At 50.8% G+C, this 27,367-nt stretch overlaps 9 protein-coding genes across 9 annotated transcripts; 6 read left to right on the top strand and 3 right to left on the bottom strand.

Moving 5' to 3' along the window:
• Positions 1-3,534: 3,534 nt before the first annotated feature.
• CTRU02_200210 (Yippee family protein) lies at positions 3,535-4,515 on the top strand (the record flags this gene model as incomplete). The annotated part of the gene is made up of 1 exon (XM_036723332.1): positions 3,535-4,515. The coding sequence occupies one exon, from the start codon at positions 3,535-3,537 to the stop codon at positions 4,513-4,515; it is 981 nt and encodes a 326-aa protein (XP_036585120.1).
• A 539-nt stretch (positions 4,516-5,054) lies between these two features.
• CTRU02_200211 (cytosolic non-specific dipeptidase) lies at positions 5,055-6,697 on the bottom strand (the record flags this gene model as incomplete). The annotated part of the gene is made up of 2 exons (XM_036723331.1): positions 5,055-5,235; positions 5,286-6,697. The coding sequence occupies 2 exons, from the start codon at positions 6,695-6,697 to the stop codon at positions 5,055-5,057; spliced, it is 1,593 nt and encodes a 530-aa protein (XP_036585121.1).
• A 1,201-nt stretch (positions 6,698-7,898) lies between these two features.
• CTRU02_200212 (retinoblastoma-binding protein) lies at positions 7,899-9,910 on the top strand (the record flags this gene model as incomplete). Its single annotated transcript, XM_036723333.1, has 3 exons — positions 7,899-8,070; positions 8,122-8,410; positions 8,464-9,910. 3 exons carry the CDS (start codon positions 7,899-7,901, stop codon positions 9,908-9,910), a joined length of 1,908 nt encoding a protein of 635 aa, XP_036585122.1.
• Positions 9,911-10,518: 608 nt separating this feature from the next.
• Positions 10,519-11,600, bottom strand: CTRU02_200213 (arsenite translocating atpase; the record flags this gene model as incomplete). Its single annotated transcript, XM_036723334.1, has 2 exons — positions 10,519-11,160; positions 11,223-11,600. 2 exons carry the CDS (start codon positions 11,598-11,600, stop codon positions 10,519-10,521), a joined length of 1,020 nt encoding a protein of 339 aa, XP_036585123.1.
• A 405-nt stretch (positions 11,601-12,005) lies between these two features.
• CTRU02_200214 (uncharacterized protein) lies at positions 12,006-12,807 on the top strand (the record flags this gene model as incomplete). Its single annotated transcript, XM_036723335.1, has 2 exons — positions 12,006-12,170; positions 12,232-12,807. 2 exons carry the CDS (start codon positions 12,006-12,008, stop codon positions 12,805-12,807), a joined length of 741 nt encoding a protein of 246 aa, XP_036585124.1.
• Positions 12,808-14,087: 1,280 nt separating this feature from the next.
• CTRU02_200215 (ph-response regulator) lies at positions 14,088-14,866 on the top strand (the record flags this gene model as incomplete). The annotated part of the gene is made up of 2 exons (XM_036723336.1): positions 14,088-14,284; positions 14,335-14,866. The coding sequence occupies 2 exons, from the start codon at positions 14,088-14,090 to the stop codon at positions 14,864-14,866; spliced, it is 729 nt and encodes a 242-aa protein (XP_036585125.1).
• A 1,657-nt stretch (positions 14,867-16,523) lies between these two features.
• CTRU02_200216 (uncharacterized protein) lies at positions 16,524-19,886 on the top strand (the record flags this gene model as incomplete). The annotated part of the gene is made up of 1 exon (XM_036723337.1): positions 16,524-19,886. The coding sequence occupies one exon, from the start codon at positions 16,524-16,526 to the stop codon at positions 19,884-19,886; it is 3,363 nt and encodes a 1,120-aa protein (XP_036585126.1).
• A 269-nt stretch (positions 19,887-20,155) lies between these two features.
• CTRU02_200217 (transposase) lies at positions 20,156-21,811 on the top strand (the record flags this gene model as incomplete). Its single annotated transcript, XM_070203651.1, has 1 exon — positions 20,156-21,811. One exon carries the CDS (start codon positions 20,156-20,158, stop codon positions 21,809-21,811), a length of 1,656 nt encoding a protein of 551 aa, XP_070062233.1.
• A 178-nt stretch (positions 21,812-21,989) lies between these two features.
• On the bottom strand, positions 21,990-25,458 carry CTRU02_200218 (ankyrin repeat protein; the record flags this gene model as incomplete). The annotated part of the gene is made up of 3 exons (XM_070203652.1): positions 21,990-23,466; positions 23,520-24,375; positions 24,459-25,458. 3 exons carry the CDS (start codon positions 25,456-25,458, stop codon positions 21,990-21,992), a joined length of 3,333 nt encoding a protein of 1,110 aa, XP_070062234.1.
• Positions 25,459-27,367: the final 1,909 nt, after the last annotated feature.

A 27,367-nucleotide genomic window follows, 5' to 3' on the forward strand; every position in this document is an offset into this window, starting at 1 on the left:
CATGGCATCTAATTCGTAACATGTTTGCAAATGCCTTGGATTTTCTGACTCTATTGATGATTATCGAGCAAACCGAATTAGGTTTCCAAGTCACGGGGAACTCTTATGATTTCATAGTATGAGTAAATCACCAATTCCCGTTACCTCAAAAGATGGGTCTAGCCAGGGAGCTCCAAGACTTTTCTTTCTCCCCAAATCCCCTAGGGAGGGATACCGCTGGTGGAACGGGTCTAGGCTTACGAAACCGGCTGGTAAAGCCCACTGCGGCGCGCCGTACATGTTGCACTGTCGAGCACGTTTTCCGCTGTACTGCATTGCATTGGTTACTTGGTTGCTTGCCCTTTTTTTTATGCTTCAGCCCGCCAATGGGTTAACTTCCACATGGTCCGCCTCTTCTCCGGTCCTGGACTGACCCAATTGCCCATATCGACGGACTTCTCTGAATTCATAGAAGCCTCAATGATTGGATTTTGCCTAATTGACCAGAAACGTCGGGCGACCTGCTCCCCCCATGTCAAACCGAGCGTCGCCAACTATCGTAATTCGGCTGGACGCTCCCAATCCGGATCCGGCACGGCGCTTGGCAACTTTGACTGGTTTGCCAATTACAGTGACATGGGAGCTGCACTTCACATGCACAGCACATACATACTTTCTCATTCTATCTCCATGTGCATCCCCTCAGGCCAAGTCCAACCTCAGTCAGCCAGTGCGTTGAGGACGGTGTACCGTACCTCCCAGCCCATCAGCGGCGACACAGTATTCGCCTCTGTTAGTGATGGATTCCACATGAATGAGTAACCTTGCCTCGATCATGACATTGACTGGAGAAATTGAGGTAATCGAATAAGACCCCCCCAAACACATGGATTGCGTGCGCTGGTCGCAAGGACAAGTAGATCGTCGCATCAAATGACAGATAACCGTGGACTCTTAGATCACCGCCACAGTTTGGGTTAGGTTTGTGTGTAGAGTCAACGCTTATCTGCACTGCATTTTCCCCCCTCCTCTTCAGACATTTGACTTTCCGAGACTCAGGAACTTGTCTCTCCCTGCATGCCCACGCCTGGCTTGCGTGATCTCCAAGCTCGTCTATCACAGACATTCGCTGTCCCGTCGTACAGAATTATACATAGCCCAAAACAATTAAAGCACTCCACGGGGATGCGACGTGGCGTCTTATTGCAAGTGAACGCAAACTAGTGCAAGGCAAGGCGTCAATGCTGTGATTCCCATTTCATGTCCACCGGCATAATCGGAGCCCACAACCCGCGTGACGGGAGTATGGAGATGTGGTTGATTGCTGATAGATTTGAAGGATTGCCATGCCATGCCATGAATCTGCCTCCGCCAGCCCAGGTGCCAGGAACGTATTGGAGAGTGGAGAAGGCCACCTCTTAGGGGGGAGGAAAGACAGTTACTTCTCTGGGGTCAGTGTTTCCATTCGGGGTCACTTGACCGCCCAGCCGCTCCGTTCTCCACATTAATGATTGCGAGTCATCGACTCCGGGGCCTTGAGCAGCTCCGTTACTCCCTACTACTACCACCTACTACGTATTATGTAGGCATGGCATGGATGAGAGTGCTGGGCGTTTGCTAATGATAACCCTGAAATGCCATCATTCTCAGCTAAGAATATCCGGCTCGTCTGACGGGTCTCAGACCGAGAATAATGGTGATGCTTCATGATGATTACTAGCTCGGATAAGTTCAACTGCAGCAGTGTTTGCGATCGCCGACCCCCCGGAGACATCCGCCCGGGGCGGGTGGACTGGTTCAGTCAGCAGCTAGGAACTACGAGATAGACCAGATGACCCATCTCGTCGCCCGGTGTACAGCGGAGGAAACCATCAGGCCAGTCAATCCTCAATGCTGCCGCAAAGAATTGCCATTTGGGTTTCCAGGAAGAAAGGAATCAATTTCATCATCAAAATCCCGATAATGAGAAATCTCAAAGGAAACGAAACTCCATGCCCAAAAGACCCTGAAACATGGTTTCGCTCTTTCTAGAAGCGCTCTCTGACTTTCGGTTCGCTTGGGTTTTTCCCCTCTTCCCTTCGGGTCTCCAAAAGAGGGGAAGAAGACCTACAGTCAAAGTTTGCCGCACACCCGTTTGTTGGAGTCACATCTGACGGGTGGTCGAATGAGGTGATCATACCCACATTCCACGCAGTCATGCAGCTGGGCACACTCTTCAGGTTGGAGGAGGTGGTGCTGGTGGTGGGTTGAGAAAGAGGGCGAGAAATGACAAAGTGCGAGCTGTCTCGCAGTACCGACGCCAATTCCCCCAAAAGGAAGTGGGAATGTATGTGGATGCAGCTTTCTCCACCCTTCTTCTGCCCATCTCTTATCGTCTCATGGGCTTTATCGATAACTCTGATGGTGGGTGGGGGGTAACTATGTAGAAGGGGGGAGGAATCTATAACCCAACCGCTCAACGCTACCTGAACCTGGACTGACCTTACCCAAGCTAACGACTGCTGATCGCTCATGCAAAGCCGCTGCCGCCCGCACCTCCGAGCATGGTCCATGGTCGTCTGAGACTGGACTGTTGGTCCGAGGGAATGGTACTAGCGTGGCAGGTGGTCTGTCGATGGCTCAGTTCGGGCTTGTAAGAAGCAGTCACAAGTATCCAAGCCTGATTCCTCCTTGATTTACAATTCTCAACCAGTGCTTGTGACTGCCTTCTATGGCATCTTCCCGTCATTCTCAACATCTGAGATGCTACACATCGTAAAGCCGATCCCAAGTGCAGAAGTGCGTCCCCCCGTTGTCACGACTCAAAAGGTCAATAAACACATGTAGCGCCCAGACCTTGAACTATCTCATACACACCGTCCCTCACCGCAAAACAAGGCGGGGTGTTGCAACGACCTGCAATAAAAGTCAAGGAACGGACATATGCCATTACTACAGGAAACTGTGACGAATTTACACATTTGCAGCGCGCGAGCCCCCCTCCCAAGACCCAATGCGAGACCCCCTCCATCCATCCACCCTAGATAGTCAGCCCGACCTACCCTCCGTCTCGTGCCGGACTGTCTCTTCGCCCACTCACACCAGTCCTGGCTTTTTTTTTTTTCTACCTTGGGGACTTTTCTCCAAAATTCACGGTCTAACCCTCCAATTATTCCTTACTCCGACCCCTCCGGTCGCGCGGGAGCGTGACATACAAGCCCAACGCCATAGCCCGTTCCATCGTCCCAAATAGTCATGCCCTTCGGTCCCGGACCACTAGCAGCTACATATTAATATTGAATGTAGAAAAACACACTGCCAAAAAAAATAACTACCGGCCATGGTTTGAAATCCGAAATATTTCGTTTTGCGCCGCAAACATCAGCAGCAGCGTACATAGACGTTTGCAACACCACAGCTCGCCGTCCGTATACTTGCGCCCGTCCGGAACCGGGTCCGGAGGTGCAAAGGGAACGGTACACAAGGGAAACGGTACAACACAAAGGAAACCCGAAGGACAAGAAGAAAAGAAAAAGAAAAAAAAAAAGAAAGAAAGAAAAAAAAGTGAAAGGAATCATGGCGCCAAACATCGTCGTGTCCCGCCCGACTTTCCCCATTTACCTCCTGCCGAGCATAAGCTTCCCCTTCCGCCGGAGGAGGCCATCCTCATCCTCGACGACAACCTCGGAGCCGAGCTCGACACCAGACGCAAGCCAAGTCCCCTCGCTCAGCTCCTCGCCAACACAGTCGACGACAGACGAGACGATAACACCTCCAAACAGTCCCCCGCCGCCGCCGCCGTCGTACCAAGACGCAATCGTCTCGTCCGGCCCCGTCGTCGCAGACCACCTCCCCCCCGGCAAACGCCAAACCCGCCGCCCGAAACGCCTAACCCGCACCCAGCCCGATACCCTCCGCTGCTCGACCTGCTCCAGCGACATCGCCTTCTCCTCTCAGATCGTGAGCAAGGGCTTCACGGGACGCTACGGCCGCGCATACCTGGTCGCCCCCACCGTCCCCGCCCCGCCGCGTTCGCCGGGTACCATCGCGAACAGCGCCGCGGGGCCCGAGATGCTGGCCAACGTCCGCATCGGAAAGTGCGAGAACCGCCAGCTCGTGACCGGGTGGCACGTCGTCGCCGACATCACCTGTCTTCTCTGCAGCGCAAAGCTGGGGTGGAAGTACGTCGACGCCAAGGAGCTCAGTCAGAAATACAAGGTCGGCAAGTTTATCCTCGAGGTCGAGCGCGTCGTGCCGTTTCGGTCTTGGGAGGATGTCTCTGAAGAGGATGATGACGACGACAACGACGGCGAGTCGCAAGGGAGCGTGGGCGAAGATGAGGATGACGAGATGGAGGGGAACAGACTTGATAATGACGTGAGCGAGCGAAACGGCGACGAAGGCGCCGGGGAGAGTTCCGAAGGTGACGACGAGGTGGAGATTGTGTTCGATTCAGAGGACGAGGATGACTTGGAAGATATGTTCTCCGGGACGTGGGACCCGGAGGTTGTGGCCAAGAGGCGGGGCCGTCGAGTCACGGCCGCCCGGAAGAAGTAGAGCTTCGCGCGCAGCGAAGCTCCGATATACCCCCCCACCCCCCCCCCCCCCCCACTCATACGGATTGCACGAGATATCCCGGAGCCATATGGGCCTCACCATCCAGACACTAGCGTTTTGTGCTGTTTTTTTCTTTTTCTTTTTCTTTCTCTCATGTTTTAAGGGCTCTTTTTATGGCGTAGTGCTATACCACCTCAGCTGGATGCGAGGTGTCATGTCTTACAGATTAATACCCCCACATTTAGATTTGATATTAGGCACGAATGATAGCACGAATGATATGAGTTATTTGGGTATTTTACTTCTGCTACGTAACTCCTGATCTGAACTATGAAGATTCGGAGCTAAACTTAGCTCCTTGGGCTTCTTCTGTTTAGCGGTTTACTGCTACACAATATGTGTGTTCGCAGTTTGCCATCAGATTAATCGGCTTGTAGGCCGAGCTCGACCCGTCATTGGCTGTACAAGTGCACCTGACCTAAGGTGCGTCGCCGGACTGCCACTACTGGCTTACTCCATGCCCGAAATCACAACACCACTTATGCGGTGGGCTCCTCAGCAACGTAGTGCAGGTAGGCACCCAAGAGCTTAATGCCCTCAATGTAGTTGCGCTTGTCCAACTTCTCGTTGATGGAGTGAGCTCCATCGGTGGAGCTGCCCATGGGCAACAGCAGGACGTTCTTGCCCGTGGCCTGCTCGAAGGTCAGGGTAACAGGAATACTATCAAAGGTCAGCTGATGTTATGAAATGGGGACGCCGTCCAAACTTACCTTCCACCCTCACGAGTAAAGTCGGGCTGGACACCCCAGACGCGCTCAGTAGCCTTGGCGGCAGCGCTGAAGTTCCAGTGCTTGGGCGACGCAACCCACCACTTGCCGGTGTGCTGAGCCCAAACCTTGAGCGTGTTCTTGCTCTTGAGCTTGGCAAACTGCTCCTTGACGTACTTGTAGACAGCCTCGTTCGTGGCCTCAATCTCCATGTTGGGCACGGTACGGATGGAGAACTTGCCAGTAACCTTGGCAGGAATGACAGTCTTCGCACCAGGAGCAGAGAAAGCGCCTTCGATGCCGTGAACGGAAAGAGAGGGGTAGCGCCATCTCGCCATGAGTGTGGGCTTCTTCTCCTCGAAGATGGTAGTCTTGCTGCCAAGGGACTCCTGGAGGGTCTCCATGGTGAAGGCAATGCCGTCGTACAAAGTCTCCTCCTCAGCAGTAACAGGAGCAACCTGCTCGCTGATGCCGGGGATTTGGATCTTGCCGTCGGTGTCGACAAGGGAGCCGAGGATGCGAACCAAGTCAGTCATGGGCTCCTGGGCAGTGCCGCCAAAGACACCGCTGTGAAGATCAGCGCCAGGGCCGGAGATCTCAACAGAGTAGTAGTTGCAGCCGCGAAGACCGTAAGTCAGGCAGGGCTTCTCGGTACCCAGCCAGTAGTTGTCAGAAATGCAAACAGCGTCCGCATCGGCAAAGTACTTCTTAGCCTCAGCGTTGATAAGATCATCAAGACCCTCAGAGCCGTATTCTTCCATACCCTCAAAGCACATGAGCAGGTTGACGGGGAAGTCAATGCCGGCCTTCTGGTGAGCCTCGATGGCGTTCAACCAGCCAAGAACGGGTCCCTTGTCGTCAGTGGCACCACGACCGAACATACGGCCCTTGTCATCGACAGAGAGCTCGAAAGGCTCGGTGGCCCAGCCGTCGCTCTTCTCAGCGGGCTGGACGTCGTAATGGCCGTAGACCAAAATGGTTCTCTTATTCTTGTCGTTTCCGTATCTACCAAGCACGACAGGAGGCAGCTGGAGGCCAGGAATATCAGGCTGCTCGCCAAGAGGACGAAGCTCAACGGAAGCACCCAGAGCCTTCAGCTCGGCGGCGAGCCACTCGCCCATCTTGACGACATCGGGACGGCGGGAGACGTCGGCAGAGATCGAGGGGATAGCAACGGCCTTCCTGAGGCGTTCGATGAAGTGGTCAGCGTCGGCATCGACCTGCTTGAAGTATCCGTCGAGTTGAGGAGCCATTTTGCGAGCTTGGTGTGCTTGTATTGCGGAAGTAAGGTAGGGACGATGGGAGTTAGCTATCCGAGTCGTCTGCCAACACGGGAAGAGTCTGGGAGATGTAGGAAGAAACTTTCGAGTAGTTTGAGGGCGGACAATGCCGCTCAACAACGAGGTGCGGGGCATGACGCTGGACTGGACCTTCTACATCGGGCGCAAAAGAGCTGACCAGAACTCTGCTACACAGCAGAGTACCACCACATGCACACCTGCCCACACTGCTCTCGGATGGCGGGGTTTCGGCAAGCAACGGCGTATCAGCACTGAGGAGCCACCAATTGCTAATACGTGGGGACGCTAAGACATCTCGAAGGACTTTTGCGTGCTACTGCACGTGACCTTCCCACCTTGGTGGTCCCTTTGGTTGCTCTTGTGGGTCTTGATGACTCAGATCGATTTTTTGATAGAAGCAGAAATTCCTGACAAAGGCGGGTGGCAGGTTCCGTCGGAAAAACTCCCCTTTGCTTAGAAATTCCGATAGCTCTCCCGCCATCCGCAACCTGCCCAGAATTGTGCTACAGAATCCGGTGGCAGTGACCCAAGTGGGTTCCAGAGTTCTTTCTCCGTCTCTGCCTGCAGCCCAAGCCGGGTATATCTCCTCGCCTCCCCCTTTGCTTTACTCCTCTTTTTCCTGCCACGAACATCAGCACCACGCTCCCCTCTTTCTCGTCATTTAATCGCGACCTCTCGCCCTGCTGCGATATACGCTCCCGTACGACTGTGCGAAACGTTTTCAGCCGCCCAGCCAACCCTTCGACCAAACACGTTGGGAATTACTAGCGACGAGCGACGAGCGACGCAAGTGCCCGCTCTGCGATCATTTCAATCCCCGGCATTCGCCTCCTTTTTCCAGCAAGCAACAAAGCATAGCTTTGCGACTTATCTCGCACCGATCTGAATACTGACTAGGAAATTGATCTTTGGCTTACTGAGGCTTTTTAACTGATGGTACGCATGGTGTCGAGGTGACTTGGATGCTTGGAGGGATTCACTCAAAGGGCTGCCTATATTCCATTTGGTGTCGGCCTCTTTGGCATTGTACTCTTTCTCTACACTCCACAACCCTTATTTCCTTGTTCTTCCAAGTAAATCAGAATTGATTTCCATTACTCTTGAGAGGTGCTGAGCGCAAGAGAGATCACAAACAAAAAAAACAAGAAAAATTACTAGCATCAAATCACTCTCTACTCACCTAGCTTCGCGTCTTTGTGGTCGCCCCCGAGTTCACATCGCCGCATTCAATCAGTACTTGAACACAGGTATTACTGCTGCCGACTTTTGCTCCGATCAACTGGTGCTGTAGCCAGAGAACGCGACCCGAGTCATAATGGCGTCCTCCGTCTTCTTCAAGTTCAAGTCTCAAAAAGAGCCGACGCGAGTCGAGTTCGATGGCACTGGTATTTCTGTGTTCGAACTAAAGCGCGATATTATCTTGAAAAGCGGTCTAGGTGATGGTACCGACTTTGACCTGGCTATTTACTCAGAAGACGGTAGTGAAGGTAAGCCGTTGTTACTAGCCGATACGATAAATTATTTCTAACAAGAACCAGAATATGATGATGATACGACAATTATCCCCCGATCCACGACCGTTGTCGCCCGCCGCCTACCGGCCGCGAAGCCTGGAGCCGGCCGTGGCGCTAGATATGTCTCTGGCAAGATGCCCGTTGCCGCGAAAAACTCGTCTCGAAAGGAGCAGACAACGAAGTTGGCCACCGTTAAGGCAGCATCAAATGCCATTAATCAGATGAACAACGCCATGACGGAGGAAGAGAAAATGGCGGCCATGTTCCAGGCCCAAACTGAGTCTTGGTCTGCTCAACAAGAGGAAATGTCTCAGTACGTAGTTCCTCCAAACATTAAGTCACTAAAGCTAATCATTCTTTCCGTAGTCAAACCCCTGTCTTCAAGCCGGGATCCAAGAAGCCAGCGAATGTGCCTGATCATGACCCTCCTAATGGATATATTTGCTATCGTTGCGGGGAGAAGGGTCACTGGATCCAGTTGTGCCCGACCAACGATGACCCAGAGTTTGATAATCGTCCCCGTGTAAAGCGTACTACTGGTATCCCAAGGTCATTCTTGCGTACTGTCGATAAGTCGGTCGCTCTGGCTCAAAGTGGCGATGACGAGACCAAGAGACCATCGGGCATCATGGTCAACGCAGAGGGAGAGTTCGTTATCGCTGAACCTGATCAGGCGTCGTGGGAACAGTTCCAAGCTAAGGCTAAGTCTTCAGCCTCCGCTGCCAAGGCAATTGCTATGGGAGACAAGGAGTTGCAGGAGAAGGGACTGGAATGCCCCATCGACAAGAAGATGTTCATAGACCCAATGAAGACCCCGTGCTGCCAGAAGACGTATTGCAATGATTGCATCACAAATGCTCTCATCGAATCGGACTTCGTCTGCCCTAACTGCTCTAACGAGGGTGTTCTAATCGACGACCTTAAAGCTGATGAAGAGTCCGCCGACAAGATCAAAGAGTACCTTAAGGAGAAGACTGAGGCCAAGAGCCCCAGCGCAACCGCAGCTTCACCATCTCGAGCCTCCTCCCCTAAGGAGAAGGCCGAGGACGTAAAGGCGGAAGCAGCTGACGGGACCGCTCAGTCACCGACACCCCAGAAGTCACCTTCAACCACAGTAGCAACCGCTGCTGCTGCTCCAACGACAGATGGCACCCCTAAATCCACATCAGCAACACCCGCAGCCGCTCCAGCAAAGCCTGTTGATCGCGCCGGATCTGAGGAATCTAGCTCTAAAAAGCGCCCTGCCGATGAGTTAATGGAGAATCCCAAGATCCCCAAGGCCCCAAAGGCGATGCAGAAGCAACAAGAACAACAGCAAGCAATGATGAACGGCATGAACGGTATGGGTAATATGCCCATGAACCCCATGATGGGATTTGGCAATATGAACATGATGAACGGCTTCATGGGCATGCCGAACATGGGCAACATGGGCGGCAACATGAACAACATGAATAATATGAACATGGGTATGCCCATGATGGGCATGATGAACCCCATGATGGGCATGCCCGGATTTAACCCCATGAATGGGGGCGGTTTTGACATGGGCAACAACATGTATGGCGGCAACTTTGGTGGCAACATGAACGGCATGAACGGCATGAACACCATGAATGGCATGAACGGCATGAATGGTGGAATGAATGGAGGTGGCGTGGCTGGCATGGCCGGCGGCTTCAACCAACAACAACGCCATAACTTTACCCAACCAAACAACGAGGATGACGCCTATTTCCGGAGGCCAGTCAACCCCCATCGTCACCAAAACCGCCAGCGACGTGTGCGGCCCAGCGACTACAGGGAGCTGTGATGAGCCATAGCCATCTGTATCGCCCTCAAGACCATTGTTACATTATTCAGTCACCCCCAAACTCTTCACTTGTAATTTTAGACGACACGCACCACAATACGGCTCAAACATTCTGGAAATATGGCATAACTTAAGTCTTCACATGTCAAGGGGGGGAAACTTGGACAGGACTCTTTTGAAGTCCACGGCGTTCATGGGATGGGATAGGAGGTGGTTTCTTTTACGTTGAAAGGGGTTCAGGTTGGACCAGTGACGTACGACACTTGTGTGATCGCATCTCGGGGACATGTCGACACACCGCAGGGTAATAAGGCTATTCAAGAAGAAAAAAATATGCCGCGTCTAAAAACAGTTTGCTCAGCGTGGAGCTCTTTCTGTATGTAAACACGCATCCAAGATGATCAATAAATCTCCTGCACATATCACGGGGTTATCAAAATAGTTTTTGTGAATGTATTCTATGTCTTCACTAGTGACTCTGGACGCCCTATGCTATAATCCCATTCGTGACAACCCTTTTCCATGTTCATGTTTAAACCCCCCCCTTTTGCACTCGCCGCCGCCCTCAACACCACAGCCCAAACCAGCACCATATATCATCAACTCTTTTACGCGTCCATCTCAGGAGGGGTATACGGCGTAGTCAGCATCTCGCTGAACCTCTCCAGCTTCTCCTTACCGCGGACCTCCTCGACGAGCAGGGGCATCTTGACCACGTTGAACTCGTCGTACAGCTCCTCGATCTGCTCGAGGTACTTCTTCTGCATCTTGCGGCGGGCGTTACATTGGTCGCAGTTGCTGCCCTTCTTGGGGAAGAGGAGCTGGTTCACGACAATGCTGTGGGTGTCGATGCCGTAGTTGGACAGTTCCTGGATCATGCGCTCCGTCTCGTACAGAGACAGGAACTCTGGGATACAGACGCACACGAACGTTGTCAGGGCCTCATCCTTGAACTGAGTGTTGACCTCGGAGATGGTCTCCCGCAGCGTCTCGAGCTTCTCCATCATGTCGTTAAGGTTCTGCCCGTTGGGCAGCTGGCCACCCTGGCCAAGGAAGCCGTTCAGGAGAGGACCATATTGGGAGGACAGCTGAGAGACCTTTGCGAGAGCCTTTTCGAGGACGGAGGGGAAGGAGAGGAAGCGCAGGGTGTGGCCCGTTGGTGCGGTATCGAAGATGATGGTCTCGTAGGACATGGACTTCACCTGCTTGAGAACTTCGGCGAAGGACATGGCTTCATCGATACCAGGGATCTGTAGAAGCAAAAAGTTAGTCTTGGGGTTTCGGAGAAGAAAAGGTGACGTAGTAAACGTACAGCAAACGCAAGGTCCTGCATCATACCGCCCAAACCACCGCCCATGGCGTCCACGTCCTCGCCCTGACCAGCGAGAAGGTCCTGCATGCTGCCGTTGGGGTCGATCTCCATAGCGCTCAGGTTGGTGAAGCCGTCAATGAGGCGGGCCTCCTTTCCGAACTTTTGGTTGAAGGCGTCCGACAAGTTGTGCGCCGGGTCGGTGGAGATGAGGAGAACCGACCTGCGGTGCTTGGCGAGCTGGATGGCAAGGGAGCAAGATGTGGTGGTCTTTCCGACACCACCCTTTCCACCGACGAAGATCCAGCGCAGCGAGCGCTGGTCGAGGAGGGATTGGAGCGTGGGCTCCATCACGTCGTCTGCGTCAATGATGGCGGCCATGGTTGATTATTTCGATCTTGGAGTGGGACGACTTGCTGGGTATTTCGAGGCGGCTGTGGAAGTTGGGTTGAGCAGACTGTTTGCTTGGGTAATGCGGTGTCTGTAAGTTGTGCCTGTAACCAAGACTTCTTGGATTCGGGTCTGGATTCGAGAGATGGATAGCAGAGTTGGATGTCGTAGGCGCATTCCAAGCTGTTCTAGAAGGGCTCGGGCGCAGAGCGCTCACCCCCCGCCAATGGCGGGGCACCCCAGCCCAGGGGCAGTGCGAACGTCCACAAATCTTTGAAATCACACGGTAAAAAGACTCCACTGGAGCTTGACAACTTTGAGTGGAGCTCCAAGTCGAAGATGGGAATTTCGCGATACATGTGACATTTCGCTGCAATCACCGTTCCGCCCCGCGCAATGTCTTCCAAAGGGTACGCCGTTCTCCAGGGCCTTTCTCAAAAGGTGGCCTCCCGTACAATCCAGGTCACCGTGTCCCCGAGGCCAGCAAGTTTCGCGGAGCGACGCGCCGTGCTGCACTCGCTGCAAAAGTTCGCCAAAGTCGACGTGTTTAGAAAGCTCGATGTAAGGCTCTACTTGGTAACTTACACTATGACCTCCGGCTGACTCGATCGCTTCAATTCAGGACCATAACTCATCCTTTATATCTGTCCTTGCAGACAAGTCCAAAGCCAAGGAGCTTGTCAACATGAGCCCGCTGCATTATCAACTCGCGATGCCTCGACCCAACGGATCCGTAAAGACGTTTTTGACGACCGCGACCTCGACCGATCCAATTATCAATTCAAAAGAGCCACAGAAGGCTGAAGATTCAAAAGAAGCGCCGTCTGAGGATGATCATAAAGACTTCACGGTGCACATCTTCCCCGCCGATACGTACATACACTCCGCTGCGATCAAGTCATCACCTCTTCACGGGCCTTGGCCCGAGACACGCCGAGAAACAGCTATTTCGGCTATATTGAAGGAGTCCCTGCCTCAAGATATCATGACGGACGGGTTATCAGACTGGGAGACCGGGGGCCAGGTTCCAGTCTCTGCCAGAGGCCAGCTTTGGGAAGATATTCTCCTAGGAACCAAGTCAGTTGACGCGAGCACGCGCGCTGTTATCGACCGTATACAGCGCCGTGAACAACGGGAGAAGTTGCCTGCTATCATGGATGGACTTTTGCATCTCCAAGAGCAGCAACGACACCAGTGAGCTCGGCATGCTACATGAGCACACAACATTCTTCTTCGGAATGAACATTGTGCATCGATACTGCGCATCTTCACTCGGCTATGGCATGGCACTAACCACTAGGATTCAGTCATGGCACTGGTTTCAAGAATTTGCGATTTAACCTTGCTGTTCCGAAGATGAGGATTTTGGAAAGGGCGCTGCCCTCTGCACACAGGCCTATGATTAGCTGGTGTAAAACTGGCCCAGCTTGGCCAGGCATGCCACGTTACGGAATAGCATTTTCCGACCGTTGGCAGCTAGCCCCTTCAGCAGACAAGATGGCAGTTATGGCTGCAAAAAAGGGCTTTGGATTGGGCCAGATCATCGGACGGAACTGTTAATGTTTCGGCTGCATAAACTCATTTTATGCGGGTCTCGGCGATGCACTGAACTGTCAATATTATCGCTGTTGCCAGCGAACCACCCACAGTACAAACAGTTGACATTTCAACATCGGCAAAACTTTAGACAAAAGTCTTGGTAATGACGAAAATGTCTTTCAGGGTCCTCGCTAGCGCTACGCGATGTTTGTTTCCTGACGACAAGCCGCAGGTCCATCTGCAAGGAAATCTCTAAGGCTGGCAATAGGGACGGTCAGCTGGCAAGCGACTCTGACGTTGAAGTTGGACTACGATTGCCAGGGTTGGCTCAGGGCGTGGCGTCATTACAGGACCACAAAACAAGGAACGCCTGCAGCCTGCAATACCCTAGATCGGCAAGCAACGCCGCGACGGGCCAATCAACTTAGCGATTACGCTAGTACGTCACGATAGGCTGCCCCAATGCCACGTTCTATTGCCAAAGCCATCACCGGCTTTTGCTCGAAGCTTAGAGAATAATCACCGGGGCGTCTCTCCAATTCGCCAAGCGTGACACAGGGGAGGTGTCTACACGAACAAGGGACCATTCCAATTTTCAAGCCACGAAAATTGACTGCCAGTCTTGGCCACGGCCACGATTATGACGTCGCACCCGTCAGTCTTCGTAGAGTCCCTGACTTACACGGCAGCTTAGGTCCCGAACCTTCTGCCCAGCGTGGTTACGGTCACAGATCATCGTACATCATACGAATTCCCTGATGCCCAGTCCAGCTCAGGGGTCTTGAGACGGCGTGCTTATATGCGGACGGCCTCGCCCTCCCTTGGACGATTTGCTCATCCGTTCTGTACTCCATCGCCGTTCATCAATTTAAATAATATTCACAATAATCAATAAACACCTTTCCCAAATAGCCAGCCGGCAGTAAAGCTTTTATCACCATGGCTGTCACAGGCTTCATCCACCACTTTGGGACATTTTTGCTTCTCGTAGCAACAGTCCTCCTGGTCGTTACCAGCATTTCCTCGCCAGTGGTAAACAACATCTCGATCTTGACAGTGAAGCTCGGAGATGCTTCTGCCGGCGATGAGATAACTTTCGGCACCTTTGGGTACTGCATCCGTGGTGCCAACGCAGAGTAAGACAGCTTCTCCTTCACTTTATCAATACTAGCTAACTCATGCCCAGTGGCTCCGACCGTTGCTCAAAGTCGCAGATCGGCTACGACCCCGCCAGCATCGTGGCCGAGTCCGACGGCACTCGGTACTCGGACTACTCTTCCAACACTGCTGAGGCTCTGACCCGCGTCATGATTATCCACCCCATCGCTGCAGGCGTCTCCTTCATCGCCTTCATCCTGTCCGTTGGCGCTGGCATGTTTGGCTCGCTCTTTGCAGCCCTGGTCTCTGGTATTGCCTTCCTTCTCACCTTGGTGTCCCTTGTCTGCGACTGGGTTGGCTTTGCTCTTATCCGCTCCAACGTCAACAACGACGAGGATGGTGGTGACAGCGACAGCTACGCCCACTTCGACGTCGCGCTCTGGACCCTGCTGGCCGCCGCCATCTGCCTGTTTATCGGTACCATCGTCGTCTTCTTCACCTGCTGCAGCGGTCGCTTGCATAAGCGCCGCCAGCAGCGCGCCAAGGTCGACCACTACTCTCCCCCTGCTACCCATACTGCCTACCGTCGCCGCCGCTGGTGGCACCGTCGCCGCTACTAAACTTGGGACGCTCCGTGCCGAGTAGGACCAACAGCAGTTTTTTTCATTGACTGCCGAGCTGTAAACATGATGTGTATACGAATATGACAGCCCAAAACTAGCGCAGGCGTATTGGGAGGGATAATGTTATGGATGGAATGAAATTGTGTTGTACGAATATGATACCACATCTGCTTTGGCAGTACATGAATTTTTCTTGTATAATATCAGATCAAATTTAATGACAACTACTTAAAATCATCTTGGTATCGCTTTTAAGGGTTCTTTGCCCAACAGTGTTGATGTTTGTGTATCCTAAAGTTAACAATGGTCACAGGGACAATTATGACAACAAGAAACCCTAGGCGATCGTGGTTGAGTTCTAAAGACTGTGCGGCCGGGCCAAGATCATCCAATATGTTAGGGCATAAAGTGAGTAACATAAAAGCTCATTCCTATAGGAATTGTGTGGATTTAGCTTATCTGTAGCTTTGAGATACTCAAAATGGAACTTTGGTAGTTTGCTCTTGTGTCGACGGTAAGCCTCGTTATCATGCTAGTCGCTCTAAACATGGACTGAGCAACCGACCATATATGAGATTTCCTACAGAATCAAACAAAAAACCGAAGTATTTGGCGAATCTTTTAGCTTAATTTATTCCACGTAGTTCGAGGTTATTCGTGGGTGACTAGGTCCTCCAACAAAATGGACGCATTGAGAAGATGAACACGATGGTGATCGTGGACCCTGTCTGACTACATCTTTGGAAGTTGTTTTATTTCCATATTAGCACATCTCCGTGGTTAGTTTAGGAGATAAAGTGGCCGCTAGTCTTTTTCCACCGCATGGCTGTTTTCTTGCATTTTGACTTAAAACAGTTTTGGTAAACAGTATGTTAGTTCGTGAGCCTGCAATCGACCTTTGAAGTATACGTTCCCCATACCAGATGGCTTCCAGTCACGCATTTTTGGTGTCAATTCTACTTTTTGGTAACAAACAAAGTGCAAAATCATTTGATAGCCTCCCATTTAGAAGGCAACAACACATCATCTCGGGCAGGTAGAAAAACGGGAGGACTGGTGATTAAAATCCCTAGCTATTTAAAGGATGCTCTTTTACACACTGTTCACAGGCGTTCTTGGTTCCTAATCAAAAGTTACGTTGCAGTTAAGAGTGTATCACAATTAACACAAAACCAAAATCTGTGCAAATCAGCCTTGCCAGCAATCACGCTGACCGTCGACTGCCGATCATTGGTTTTCATCCAAATTCTTTCTTTAAGCTCTAGTTATGTTCATTTCCGGTCATGATAGAAGTGATGTAGTCAGCAGTCGAAAACGCCTAGGAAGCTGCTTTCAACGGCTTGCATGATTGTGGCTTGATAGTTGCCTTCAGCCAGCAATGGCGCTAACCCATGTGAGGTCTCAGGTGTTACTCCAAAACAGTCAGGCTTGCAACCTCACGAACTAATCATATGCACATTCTCAGACGGCCAAAAATCAGCCCGGCGCCCCGCTGCGGCTGAGGCCCTGGTTACGCCAGTTGATACCCAACAACATTTCCCATTCATTCCGCATGCCAGGGCAGAGTTTCTCTTAAACCTCATCTTATAGTTATCCCACTACCTTGGCAAGAGGAATATCAAGAGTCAGTGAATTTCGAAATCCAGAAGCAAACATGGATCCTAATAAGAACTACCCCTACTTTCCCCCTCCTCCAGGACAAACTGGTGTTCCTCCGCCTCTTCCGCCCCGTATCGTGAGTCCGGAGGCGGCTCAGTACCCACCGCAGCCGAATGCCCAGACACCATATCCCCCAGCTCAACACTATCAACCTCCTCAGAATGTGGGAGGGTATGTACCAGCCGCTGGTGGCTTCAACGTGCAACCGATGCCCTCTCACGCTGCCCCTCCTCCCCTCTCCTATCCAGCCAACCCGCAGGGATACCCTACGGGAAGCTGGCTACAGCAGCCACAGCAGCCACAGCATGTCGCGACGACTCCGTCTGCTCAGCAGCCGTACGGATCACCCTCAACGCACGCGTATCAGACGCCTAGCCCCGTTCCATCCTCTACCAGACCCCCAATGAAAAGCCAGCTGCAAACCATTCAACCCTATTTGAACACTCAAAAGCTACTTGGGTCCTATCAGGATCTCAAGTCTAAAGCGAGAACCAAACTTTCCCAATATCTTGTCCAACCTCCACAGCAACCATCGCAGCCCAATGCCCATGTGAAACCTCACGCTCAATATCAAAACGTCAATCCGTCATCTGTGCCTCCAACTCAACCAGGAACGGCGAGTTCACAGCCTCAGTATCATTACCCTCAGGCCGCCCAGTATCATCAAGTCATACATACTGGTACTCCTCCGGGAGCAGTGCAGACGCCACCGCCTCACTCCTACAACGCCTCCGTGCCGGTACAACCTCAAAACCACCATCATCCTTCAACACCAACGGTACCTACGACTGTTCCACAAAGGCAGAGTATAATTCAACAACCCCATCACCCAACACTGCCAGCAGGACAACCTTCCCCTGCTTTTAGTTCCCCTGCTGTATCTCCGCCAATATCTTCCTTTCAACATCACCCAAGTGTTTCCCCTGCAACTCCGATCCCAAACATACCTGGAGCTATTCTGCCACAGCTTCCTCCTGTTCCAGCAGTTAACGAGCAGCCAATACTTCAACAAGTTCCTCAGGCACAATCCGTTCAACAGGCCCACGCTACGGATATTTACGAGGCCCCAAGCGATGCTCGATACTCCATCCATGAGCCCTATCATAGCCAACCGCCAAGTCATTTGAACACACCCACAAACCAAACAACTGCAACTACCGTCATTCCAGCGGAGGAAACACAAAGCGGCGCACCATCCAACCATGTACAGCAAAATTACTACCCTCCTCCCCCACCAGTGCCTCAGATGACACCTCCTGTAGGCAGCCATGCAACCGGCCCTCAGGAGCCAATTACAGGATATACTCCACCCATTCCGAGTATTTCTAAGCCAGTAGGGCCGCCAGGACCTGCCGATACTCCAGTCTCGAAGCCTGAGACGCCTTATCATCCGGTCCAGGATGTTCGATCTGGACATGTGGCTGCTCCACAACAGCAAATTCCAGCTCCGGCCATTGACCAAATCTCCTCTCAACTGAGTCGAGTAAGCCTAAAGCCCACTCTTTTGCCGGACCCTACCCCTCTGGGCCCTGAAGATGAAGACTTCCACGAGTGGAAGAGGCCGATTCCTACTGTAGTCGAAGATGGAAAACCCAACGACGTCATCTGGGAGTGTCCGGATCAGCGCGTTATCGACTATGAATGCGAGTGGTATCATATACCAGAGATCCCGGATTTTATCGTCTGTACCCGCTGCCATGAGATGTACCTTTCAGGAACGCCTTCTTCAAGCTCGTTTACTCGTGTAAAACGGCCTGAAGGACGATGCCGCTTTAACGTTCCTCGCATTACCAGAGCGCTCCTTCCGGAATATCTCAAGACCAAAGATTTCCAGCCTATCAAGGACTTTATGTCCAAGCGTCTCGAAGTACCGGACTGTCATGGCCAAGCAGGTGTCAAGGGGACTGCGGGGATCAAATGGTTCATACCTCTTGAGAAGAGTCTTTCGGACATGGGTATGATCTCGTGCGAGGCTTGCTATGAAGACATCATTCTCGGCACCTCACTGCGCCAGCATTGGGGACCGCACGATAAGATACAAGCTGCAGACGCAAGCTGGGCTTGCGATATATGCATTCCTTTCCTCGGCAGGACCATACTCAAATACTCCAAACTACCCGGACATACTTGGGAGGGTTGGGTGGAGGCAGCTGCCAAGCACGTAAAACTTCCTCAGTGCGAGAAAACCAAGGCTGTCTCCCCCTCCTCTAGGCGATGGGTACATCTCTGCGGGAAGAAGGTCCCGGAAATGAAGATCTGCGAAAAGTGTTACGAGGAGACACTAGCATACACACCCCTTGGACTCGAATTTGAACTGATCGATGTAGAGCCTAGCGCGACAGGCTTGGACTGGATGGACGTGGCCCTTGGATACCGCACGCAAGCCCCCGACCCCTGGGTCTGCAGCGCCTCAAGTTTTCCGGTGTACGTCGCGATAGCAGCGGCTAAATCACAGAAAGACATCAACGTCCTCGTCAAGGCGGCAGAGGTCATCGTGTCCTCTCCTTCATGTACCGAGCAAGGCATCGTCGATGGGACATGGTATACTCTGGCTGGGGGCGGTTGCGACGACTTAATGCTCTGTGCCGCGTGCTACGCTGCCTACGTCAACACATGGAAACTCGACCGATTCTACCAGAGGGTAACGGGGTTAGACAGCTCCCAGGCGTACCTGTGCAGCTTCCAGCGCTCGGCGCCGCGATGGTTTCAGCAGTTGTACAGAATGCAGGAGGGGATCGAGACAGGAGTCTGGTCTAGATATTCTGCCTGGGTGCGTAAGTTCTCGGGGATCCCGACGTGCCCTAAGATAGATCAGGTTGGTAACCGCAAATGGTACGGCTGGGATGACTGCACGATTTGTCCAGAATGCTGGGTTACCTTTTGCAAGGACTCGTCCCCTGCTCCTGGGGTCAAAATGGAGTTTGACAACCAGCTTGTCGCCGAAACGAGGATGTGCTGTATGTACTCTCCACGCATGCGAGGAAAGTGGGTAGAAGCGTGTAAGACGGGCAGCGCCGATGAACTCGTGGAGTTTTCAAGGGTGAGGCATGGTGTGTACGTTCAGACGGTTCTGCAAATCCGGATGTTGAGGCAGATGCAGGAGATGCAAATGATGAACGCCATGCATGCTGGAATGATGAGCATTACGTATCAGGGGATCGAGAGTATAAAGCTTATCAATGGTACAGGAGATGGATATATGCACGGCAACAGCACACTTGGGTGGCATGAGACGGCAGAAGGCGCCACAAGCGCGGCGTTCAGGAACCAGATGTCCGCGGGGATGAGCCAGTCTAATAGCGCCAGCACTTGGATGATGATCGCACAGCTGACGGAGCAGTGGTCACAAGTTGAGTAGGCACTTAGTTGAAACAACACTGGATGATCTGGAAATTTTCTTCATGTTTACGGCATTGTGTAGATTCTGTTATGTGTCTTTCTGATTTCAGGAACTCAGGTTGCATCGGAACACAGTGGCAAGCTGATAAGGATAACTCGGCAACGCTTGGTTATTTTGTAAGAAGTATAACGTACATGATAAGCGAGTGAGACAGACAAGCGAGTGAGACAGTAAACCGCGACCGTCGCACCTTGACGCGACCGGCACCTTTTCCTCTACAATAAATCATGGAATCAGCTAGTATTGAAAGAAGGTTACAAATTGCCCTTCAAGCAATGAGAAATGACCCAAAACTTAGTGCTCGGGCCGCAGGTGCACTCTATACAGTCAGTCACGCAACATTAAGCCGGCGACTAAAGGGAATAGTCTCACGACGCGACAGCATGCCTAATTCACGGAATTTATCAGATTTAGAAGAGAAGACAATAGTTGAGTATATTCTCGACCTAGATGCGCGATCATTTCCTCCCCGGCTGAGTGGTGTGGAAGAAATGGCCAATCGACTTCTCGCAGAGCGCGACGCGCCTCCAGTTGGGAAGCGCTGGGCTTCTAATTTCGTCAAGCGACAACCACAGCTTAGGACGCGTTTCTTTCGCAAGTATGACTATAAGAGAGCTCAATGCGAAGATCCAGAGGTGATTCGTGGCTGGTTTTCGCTTGTGAAGAATACAATTGCGAAGTATGGTATTGCTGATGCTGATATCTACAACTTTGATGAGACCGGCTTTATGATGGGCGTTATTGCTTCTGGAATGGTTGTTACAAGTGCTGAAAGGCGTTCAAATACGAAGATGACACAGCCTGGCAATAGGGAATGGGTTACAGTTATCCAGGCTATTAATTCCCAAGGGGAGAGCATCCCGCCATACATCATCGTTGCAGGCCAGTATCACCTCTCAAGCTGGTATACAGAAACCTCTCTTCCGGGCGATTGGGCTATTGCAACGTCTGAAAATGGATGGACAACAAACGAGAGAGGTATTGACTGGATCAGACACTTCGACATTTATACAAAACCACGTACGTCTGGGAAATATCGCCTCCTCGTTGTTGATGGTCATGAAAGTCACCACTCCGCAGCCTTCGAGCTCTTTTGTCAAGAAAACAACATTATTACACTGTGCATGCCGGCTCACTCGTCTCATCTACTTCAACCCTTAGATGTTGGTTGTTTTCAGCCGTTAAAGAATGCCTACGGTCGGCAAATTGAGAATAAGATGCGGCGAGGCACAACCCATATCTCGAAGGAAGATTTCTTTGCAGCATTTCACGAAGCTTTTAAGCAGTCTTTTACGAGGAAAAATATCCAGGGAGGTTTCCGAGGAGCTGGACTTGTCCCTTTGAATGCAGAAAGTGTTCTCTCAAAGCTGGATGTAAAGTTCCGAACGCCAACGCCTGAGGAGGGGGTCCCTCAGACACCAGACCCTTGGATCTCTAGGACGCCGAGCAACCTAAGCGAAGCAAGATCACAGTCTACTTTTATTAAGAGTCGAATCTCACGCCACCGAAGCAGCTCTCCAGCATCAATTTATAGTGCTGTGAGTAAGCTAGCCAGAGGGACAGAAGGACTAGGGCATCGGGTAGCATTACTAGAGTCAGAGGTTCAAATCCTTCGAGAGGAGAATGCAATATTAAGTCGGCGTCGAAGGGCTAAGAAAACACGTCTACAGAAAGGAGGAAGTCTTACTATATCTACTGGAGAGGATATACAGTCGCAAAGAGAGGCAGACACGCAACTACAAGAGGAAACGCGACGGAGTAGTGGTCGCAAAGTGAGGTCTGAGACGACTCATCGTCGGTGTGGCGTATGCGGGAATACAGGCCACAACGCGAGAACATGTCAATTTATTGAGGAAACATCCGAAGAACAGGAATCCGAGTAGTATTAATCAATCTAAGATTTCTTGTTATAGATTTCGATATTATTGTCGCGAAGGTCTGGTTTACTGTCTCACTCGCTTGTCTGTCTCACTCGCTTGTCTGTCTCACTCGCTTATCATGTACGTTAATCTTAAAGGTTGTTATAAAAAGTATAAACCTTAAAGATGGTTATTTATATGATTAATAGTAGGTTAACAGAAACATGCCAATTTTCGCTCTTGAAAGGAGACCCTTGTGGTTACCGTATCTCTTCGTGACATTATTCGAGTTTTTGGCACCTTTCTCCAACAACATCTCCGCAATCTTTCCGTAGCCAGACAATAAAGCGGCGTCAAGAGCATTGATACGTTCTCCGCCGTTTGAATGAACGTTTGCATGAACGTTTGCGCCCTTATCCAATAGCATCTTTACAACCCTCTCATTTCCATTCAGCGAAGCAGCGCAAAGTGCCGTCCCATCCCAGCCGCCTTCTATGTTAACATCTGCGCCCTTCGAAAGTAGTGTCAACACAATCCTCTCATTTCCTCTCCCTGAAGCCGCCTGAAGGGCAGTACCGTATAATCCGCCTTTTGCATTGATATCCGCACCCATTGAAAGCAGCATCTCTACAATCTCACCATGTCCACATCGTGAAGCAGCCTGTAGAGCATTGCCATACACGCCCCCTTGTATGTTAACGTTAGCGCCTTTCATAAGTAAGAGCTTTACAGTTTCAACCTGACCCCGGAACGAAGCAACCTGTAGCGCATTTCCGAAGAATCCACCTTGCTTATTAACATCAGCACCGTTCTGTAGTAGGAGCTGTACTGTTTCCCGGTGACCTCCGTTTGAAGCAGCCTGAAGTGCATTATGATACTCTCCACCTTGTGCGTTGACATCTGCTCCGTCTTGTATACACGTCCAGACAGAAAAGACCAGCCCTCCTAGAGCTGCATAATACATTGGGTTTTCTTCTGGAAGTTTTCGAGACATTTTAGGTTCCGGTGGATATAGATTGAACCCAAAACCAAAGGCTTTTGGCGACGAAAGATACTCTTTGACAGCTGGAAGAGCTTCTCTGTTACAAATTTCAGCCACTTTAGCATTTCTGACCCAATATTGGGCGGAGTAGTGTGCCAAATATGTAGGATATAACTTCGCGGCATCTCTTGCGAGGGAGTGGTCCAAGTCTAGTAAGTAGTAGAGGCATACTTCCGCCATTGCGGTTCTAGAAGCTGATTCGTTAAGCTCTCGAGCTAACTCTGGCTGTAGGCGGTCAGACCTGAGGTACTCCTGTACAGAGAAATGCGCAAGCTGTATCTCTCTTGCGATGTGTCTGCCGTAGATATTTGGCCGTGACACAACAACTACTAGACCGGAGCAGTACCTTGTGATTTCGTCTGGGCTGGGCATTCGATTTTCCGGTTTGAACCCAGGGCGTCGTGTAGTATCCACCGCAATTGCATCGACAGCTTCTTCGAGCTGGAGTGGTCGCTCAGAGTAGGTCAAGAATTGAAGTAGTCGTGTAGCATAAGGCACGTGTTCTGGCCGCAACTGTCGCAAAATTCGTGCATATGTCTCATCCAACGTCCGTGGAAGACTTGACAGTTCTCTCCGTATCGCAAGCGGATCGAGACAGTTTTGCAACATGTCAACCTGGCATGAGACCCAGCGAAACCTGTTTTTCCTTTAACCTTCTCTTCCCGGGTATCAAAGACAAAAACAACTTACATTGCGCCGGCTTTTTCCGTCAGAGCTTGCTGGATCTCGTGCTGGATATCCTGTCGCTGATGCCATCGTTTCATCCTGCTAACTTCATTTTTAACATACAGTGCGATGTCGTCCTCCACCAGGTTGCCTTGAAGAGAGATAACATCTTCATCATTCGCCCACTGCTCAATATCAGCTTTCAAATGTTGTTCAGGCCGACTAGTGACAAGAAGGTGGATGCTAGATGCCGTGTTGTGAAGGCTCTTGATCCATGATAGAAGCCTATTGGCAGAGTTTCCATTCCGCGCCTCGCATTCATCAAGTGCATCCAAAACGATCCACAACTCGCACGTTTCTTTGGCCATGCTCTGAAACAAAGAGAGCAGCTCGCCGTCGCTTGGCTGCCGGCCTCCGGAATTACAAGAAGAGAAAAGGCGGTGGACCTCTTTCCGGGTATCGTGTTGCTTGCTGTATAGCTGGCTGATGAGCGAGCGTAGAGCCTGCCTCACAGTCTGTTTCTCTGTATCACTGAAGTCAAAGTAGAAGAAAAGTAGCCCCGAAGAGGAAGCAGGGTTAGCGTCTAAATCAGCAATAATGGAAGAGCTGAGAATTGTTTTGCCGCAGCCTGGGATGCCATTGAGCCACAGGAAAGTATTTGGGTCGCTCTTTCCTTTCCATTTCTGATAAATGTCGCTTTGTAGGAGCCATTGACTAGTACCTTGCTGATGTTGCGATCGCGCTCTGTTGAAGTTGCTAGAGGCATCGGGGGGTGCAAGCCATTTTCTGATCTCCATAACAAGATTTTCAGCCTGAAGACTCTCAATCTTGTCGCTAGTCTCGTTGGCTGTGTTTTGAATGTTGGACAATTGTTCCTTGACTTATAAATATCAGCCAATAATTTAAATTGTCTTCAGATAATTACGAATACGCAAAAAAAAAAAAAAAAAAAAAACGACTAACCATCTCCAAGAAGCTCAGCCATCTTTTTCTCAGCTTCCACTTTGTTTGGAGCAATTCTCTTCAGTAGGTCCTTTGCATAAGCAGCTGCCGCCATGGCTGCATACCCTCGCCATTCTTTGTTTTTATGCGTGTCAGAATAGTCGCATACGCCACGTATGACTAGGCACGGGAAGCGGTTCATCAGCCCGGCCGCTTCCATCTCGAAACAAAGAACCCCTTTCTCTTGGGCAAGCTTGTCCCGAACCAAGGCATCCTTCATCAGCCGGTTAGCAGAGGCTACCAAGCCGTAGTGAATAGCCGGGTTGTCATCTTCCTCTTCCCGTGGAGGTCTTGCGATCATCCTTGAAGAATCATAACCACAGGAGGTCGCACAATCCGTTTCATCACCAGATGGATGTATAAAGTCGGACCGATACAGCCTATCACTTAAGGGGTCTGGTTGACTATATCGCTTCCGCAACCTTGGCTTTCTGTTAAGAGCCTCTTTGATGGCTTCCTGTAACTGATGGCCATTAATCTCATGTTGAGCTTTAAGTCCACTGACAGCTGTACGCAAGACAGTTGGTGGTTGTTCAAGAAATCCTGTCGTTCGAAAGGCCTGGTCCTGTATCGCCTTCCCAAAATCGTACTGAAATACGCCGCCGCGGCCGTCACGAGGAGCGCTAACAACAATATCACCTAGACGGATATCATTTCTGGGGCTGGGAGCCCCGCCTCCAATCCCAACCATCAGGCCGATTCGAATATTGGGGAAGCTGTGAAGCATGTCTGTCGCCACACCGGTTGCAGAAGCTATGCCATATTCTCCGTCTGGCAAGGCAGCAATAACCACATTATGCTTCCCAATCCTTCCTAACGTGTAATCGTTATCGTCGCGTTCAGCCACGAATGAGGGTTCTGCATGTTCTTCGTCCAAAAATGCTTGCGCGGCAACACGTTCCGTGGCGATGGCACATATCCAACCGACTGTGTAATTTTCGTTTGCCAACTGTTGCGACATCTCGCCAAGATTTCACATGACCCGACTAAGAGTGATGGCGAAGTCTCGTCGTAAATCTTTCTATTGGGATTGACATGCTGATGTGGAGAGATACGGGAAGATAAATATCATAGCAGTTGAACACAGCACAGCCTTGCCAGATGGTTGATGTGGGGTTGGGTACATTGCAGGTAGACCCAATGAAAGGAAGAGATAGGTTCAGTGATATCACGTGGCTTTGCTGCCTATTACTGACACATAAGCGAAAGGATTGAATTCGCAGTCATATTGCCTGGAAGCATTTGGTTTCCAATCCAGGGCATTTAACGGATTATCTAGGAAGCATATACCTTCTGTGTGGTGTACCGAGGGAACCACTTACCTTTAATTTTCCGACGTCAATTGAACGCTTTGTAGTTTCTCCAGCAGCTTTTGCTTAACCACTTTCTCCTCTCTGAGATGACTATCGTTGAGTGACACTTTCGGAAGAGTAAATTTGACCCTTGTAAGCTGGCTAATACTCATGCCGAGATGAACCTTCAAGAGTTTGCTGAATGACCACACTTGATAACCTTAGTTGTTTCCATTTTCAAGTTTGTTTTTGTCAATGCTAGGTACAACAAGTATAGTAGACGCTGATTAGGAAGTGCTACAGCGCTGAAAATCCAACACCATCGCTCTCTCATGACGTACTAATGTTAGGATTGTGTTTACTTCTTGTCGAAGGAGAATATCATCCTCAGTAGCATTTAGGAGTTGTATCATCATACCAAAACCGTATCTTCGATGACGGCACAAGACAAAATCTTGTTTATTTATTTATCAGATACACGGGATATACTTGACTCTTCTAAGTATCTCTGCAGACAACGGGCCCTTGTGACATGGCAACTCTGCTAGGGAGTCATGTTCCCCTTTTTCTTCCTTCGAAAGTCCGCTGACAAATAAATCTGACTTGCGTTATAGTGTAGCTTTACGTTTTTACAAAGGTACTCTAATTGAGTTTTTCTGTACTAGTGGGCCTTTACAGTTTCTTTTACCCCATTGCATAGTAAAAGCGCTAGCAAGGCTTAAATCCTGCATCAAGCCGTTGTGCCTCTAGATAAGAACTCCTGCTAGGCTCCCCTTCGTCTTGGACAGAGTCCTTGTGTCGTATTTCATATGCGATAAGTACAGAAACTGAAGTCCACTCGTGTCGAGCGACATTGGACTGAACAACGTAGTTGTGCCATGCATTCGTGCTAGGTAATTTATTTATATACACCTCAATCAGCATACTTAAGAAGACCCATGTAGTCAGATGCCTACGCAGTCATACATCATTGTTCATCTAACTGAATGGTCGCCTTGGTTTGGTGAGACTAATCATAGAGTGGCCGACCCCTAACCATCGGATATATCGGATCGTTCCAAGCAGGGTCCGTCGCGACGTCGAATACTATACGTACCTTACCCAAAACACGTTTGCCTTTCGCGGCGGGCGGCCTCGGTCTTGAAGACATGTCCGGCGCCGAGCCATCGGCGCCCATTTCTGCCGACTTATAGCAACAACTTCGTGATCAACTGACTGGCTTGTCATACTCAGTGCCAATGGATGCTGGCAATATGAGGTGCCGACATCCGATGAAGAAAACGCCCCGGATCCATTATCCGATCGCAAGAAGCGTATCACAATTAGCCGAAAAGTCGATGCCCCTGATTAATATTGATATATGCCCTGCGATAGCGCTCTTCATTCGGCGGCTGCTCTGCACTTCAATAGACTCTTTTGTAAGTACCATCTTTTTGACTCTATTACTCAACCGATACACCCCGCAGAGATGGAACGAATCTTGGTGCCACCGTCCATCTCAGGAAAACAATCTTTGGCTGGGCAGCCATACTTAGTTGAAGCTGTAGGTTTCACAGGGGGTGAAACGGAATTCCGTTC

Source organism: Colletotrichum truncatum (genome assembly GCF_014235925.2).
Source record: "Colletotrichum truncatum strain CMES1059 chromosome Unknown Contig_0001, whole genome shotgun sequence".
NCBI lineage: Eukaryota > Fungi > Ascomycota > Sordariomycetes > Glomerellales > Glomerellaceae > Colletotrichum > Colletotrichum truncatum.